Source organism: Malania oleifera, chromosome 1 (assembly GCF_029873635.1).
Source record: "Malania oleifera isolate guangnan ecotype guangnan chromosome 1, ASM2987363v1, whole genome shotgun sequence".
NCBI lineage: Eukaryota > Viridiplantae > Streptophyta > Magnoliopsida > Santalales > Ximeniaceae > Malania > Malania oleifera.
Genome location: NC_080417.1, coordinates 56,796,640 through 56,800,615, shown reverse-complemented (window position 1 = coordinate 56,800,615; position 3,976 = coordinate 56,796,640). Strand labels below are relative to the sequence as shown.

General features: G+C 47.0%; 1 protein-coding gene across 1 annotated transcript; it reads left to right on the top strand.

Annotated features, from left to right (window-relative positions):
• The first annotated feature begins 709 nt into the window (after positions 1–709).
• LOC131164622 (uncharacterized) lies at positions 710–1,897 on the top strand. The gene is made up of 2 exons (XM_058121984.1): positions 710–1,247; positions 1,476–1,897. The coding sequence occupies exons 1-2, from the start codon at positions 710–712 to the stop codon at positions 1,895–1,897; spliced, it is 960 nt and encodes a 319-aa protein (XP_057977967.1).
• Positions 1,898–3,976: the final 2,079 nt, after the last annotated feature.

The window sequence follows — 3,976 nt, the reverse complement described above, 5'->3', positions numbered from 1 at the left end:
ACAGCTTAAGCAATACCTCAGATCCCCTCCTCTCTTAACAAAGGCAAAGAATGGGGAAGACCTCTATCTATATGTAGAATCCACGGAAAATGCCGTCAGCTCGGTCCTGGTTCGGGAAAAAGGCAGGAAGCGTCAGCCCATATATTACACTAGTAAGGTGTTAAGTGGAGCCGAAAAGAACTGTTGCATGGTGGAAAAAGTTGCCTTCTCCATCATCTGTGTAGCACGAAAATTAAGGCCCTATTTTCAAGCCCACAAGGTAGTTGTGTTAACAAACCTACCAATGAGACAAATTGTACAGCGGCCGGAGAGTTCGGGAAGGATAACGAAGTGGTCAATCGAATTAAGTGAGTTCGACATACAGTATCAACCAAGGCCCGCAATCAAGGCCTAGGTACTCGCTGATTTTGCAGAAGAAAGGCTCCCCGAGTCATCCACTAAGTCGGATGTATGGACACTGCATGTTGATGGGTCCTCTAACGCTGCTGGAGGGGGAGCTGGATTCATCCTTTCAGCCCTGGACGGCAGTGAAACTCTTTTCGCACTAAAGCTGGAGTTCATAGCAATAAACAATGAGGCGGAGTATGAAACTTTGTTAGCAGGCCTAGGCCTCGCAGAAGCAGTAGGGGTGGCATAGATTAAAGTATTGAATGATTCCCAGCTGGTGGTAGAGCAACTAAAAGGAGAATTTGAGGCTAGGGATCAAAGAATGAAGAAATATCTCGTTAAGGCCCAAGAATACACAAAAGCATTCGTTCAGTTCGACATAAAACACGTACCAAGGGCAGAGAACAAAAAGGCGGACGCACTCGCAAAATTGGCCTCAACAACAAGTTCGGAATGGAAAGACGCTATTTATCTTGAACGAATAGGGAAACCCTCATACGAAGGGGACAAAATTAACTCAGTAGAGTCTAAAATCAGTAAGGACGATTGGAGAGCGTCTCTATTCCTATACCTTAAGGACGGATCCCTACCAGAGGACAATAAGGAAGCTCTAAAGGTGAGGAGCAAAGCTGCAAGATATACGTTGATGGGCCGGGAGCTCTACATGCGATCCCTAACACTGCCCTACCTTCGATGTTTAAGTAACGAGGAAGGGGAGTACATACTACGGGAAATCCACGAAGGAGTTTGCGGAAACCATCTTGCTAGTAGGGCTCTAGCCCACAAGGCTATGCGACTGGAATTTTACTGGCCCACAATGAAGAAGGACACGGTCGAGCTCGTCAAAAGATGCGATAGATGTTAAAGATGCTCAGTAGTACCACACGTACCCTCTAATCTACTCTCCCCTCTAACCAGTCCTTGCCTTTTCGCGCAGTGGGGGATAGACATCCTCAGACCTCTACCACAGGCGGCTGGCTAGAAAAAATTTTTGTTGGTAACAATAGATTATTTCACTAAGTGGGTAGAGGTCAAACCTCTAGCCACCATAACAGAGCGGAACATTATGCGATTTGTGTGGACAACAGTGGTTTGCCGTTTCAGAATCCCTTGGGCAATAGTTACGGATCACGGGAGGCAGTTTGACAACAAACGCTTTAAAAAGTTCTGTTCGAACCTATCTTTTAAGCTCGTCTTCGCATCAGTGGTGCACCCCCAGAGCAATGGACAGGTAGAGAACATGAACCGGACGATACTGGACGGGTTGAGGACGCGACTCGAATCTACGCAAGGTAGATGGGTAGAGGAACTCCCCTCACTCATATGGGCATACCACACCCCCAAGAGGGCGGTAATAAGGGAAACCCCTTTTATGCTCGCCTTCAGCACAGAAGCAGTCATCCCAGCAAGGGTAGGGATACCCTCCTGGCGAAGGCAGTACTTCAGCGAGCAGATCAACAACAAAGAGCTCATATCAGAAATAGACTTACTGGAAGAGAGACAGGACTAGGCGAGTCTAAAAGTTGCAGCATACCAGCAGAAAGTAGCTAAGTACTACAACAAACGAGTCAAACTACGAAATTTCTAATCGGGAGACTTAGTCCTAAGGAAGACACGGAACAACCCTTCCGAGTCAGGGTTGCACAAGTTAAAGCCCAACTGGGAGGGCCCATACAGAGTCACAACTGAGATAAAGCCGGGGACATGCAAGTTGGAAGATGCAGGGGGGAAAGAGATTAAGAACACATGGAACTTAGAAATGTTTAAAAAATACTATTCTTAAAAAGCGCTTCTTGCAGTGCTGTAATAAAAGTATCAATTACAATAGTTGTACTACGTCAATAAAGTTTGAAAAATTACAAGTTCAGTTCCTATAGACTAGTTTGCTTTACTTCCCTCTCTAGCTTCCTCCTCCTCTCCCTCTTCATCCTCGTCTAGATCTTCGGCAGATTGAGGACTCTCATTGCCATAACCATGCGAGCTCACACCATCCAGCGGAAGCTCAGGGTGCTTGGTTTTGACTTGGTCCCGGAACCTCCTAAATCCCACCCGATATGCTTTGGAAGTATCAATAACGAATTGGTTGGAGTCCTTGTACTCCTTTACTGCAGTTTAGGAGGCAGTAGCAGCAGCGGCAGCTTCCCTGGCAGGCAACTCCTCCCTACGAAGGCGCTCAATCTCGACTTGCAGAGCTCGCTCACGGACCTTGGCCTCGCTTTGTTCGTTTTGAGCAACAACGTACTTCTCCCTAGAGTCCAAGATTTGACGGTACATCTCAACAACCTTCTCCTCCTAGGCCAGGGCCATCATCGCCAGTTGAAAAAAAAAACATGGAACAGTCAGCAAAACTATGTATTAAGGGAAGAAAAATAAAGCCAATTGAAGAATATACACCTGGTATGAGATGTGGCGGATCTTCGCGGAAAGAGCGTCAGGAAGAGTGCACTGGGCCTGCACAAAATCCTCAGCATGCACTGCCTGACAGAGAGGAGAGGCAGAACAGGTCGACTCGTGAAAAATTGCTTCAGTAAGAGGCTGAGGGATCGGAGGAGGAGCAGCGTTGAACTCTTCCTGATGAACACCTGAATCACCTGTAGCAGGTGCATCCCTTTAGGAAGATTCCCCCTCAATCTCCCTTCTCTTCTTCCTACTCTTGCTCACCCTTTGCTTTCTGGCTTCCCCCATGAGGGATTCATATCTGGTGAAGTCCATATCTGCAAGTATAAAGAGAAAAAGAGTTAACACTAACAATAGAGATAATATCCGAACAAGTACGTTTAGAAATCAGAGGCGAGGAGAGACTTGAGGAAACGGGGCTGATCCCCCACTGAACGAGGACACGCTCTTGGAGCAGCTCCTCATGAGGGATAATACCCTGCTCGCCAAGGGTTCGAAGCTCTTTCAAAATGGCCTGCTCGTCGGGTGAAAGCCTTGGAAGAAGGTGGCGTACCCGAACTACAAAGGAAAAGGGACGAAAGGAAAAAGTTGAGTCAGCAGATAACATACTAGTAGCCCTGTAGAAGAAGGTGGAGAAGGGAGAGACCACGTTACCATCAAGAGGAGAAGACCAGACCAAGGAGCCCTTGTAGTTCAACTCCCTCGAAGCAAATAAGTAACGAGACTTCCAATTGTGTATGGAAGAGCTGCCCAGCGAAAAAAGTTTATAGCCTGGTAGAGAGTTGAAATAGTACAGCTCCTTCTCTACAGAATGTGTTCGCATTTGGAAACAACTCCTAAAGAGAGGAATTGTTGGCTGGTGGCTGAGATGGAGCAGAAGGACGGCAAAACAGGTGAGCGAGAGATAGGAGTTTGGAACAAGCTGGGAAGGTGCTATCGGATAGAAATGTAACACGCTAGAGACAAAGGGGGAAAAAGGAAGCCTGAGACCCAAATCTAAATAATCTATATAGAGGCAAAGCTCTTCGGAACCTGGATCAAGGGCTGACTCGGAAACGGAGGGTAACCTAACAGTAATACCCTGTGGTATAGCAAAGAAGTAATGAACATTCTGTAAGTCGGAAGGGGTGAGGCCACAACAAGCGTTCCTCACCGTAGTAAGAACCCTCGAAGGCTGTGAAGAAGACTCCAT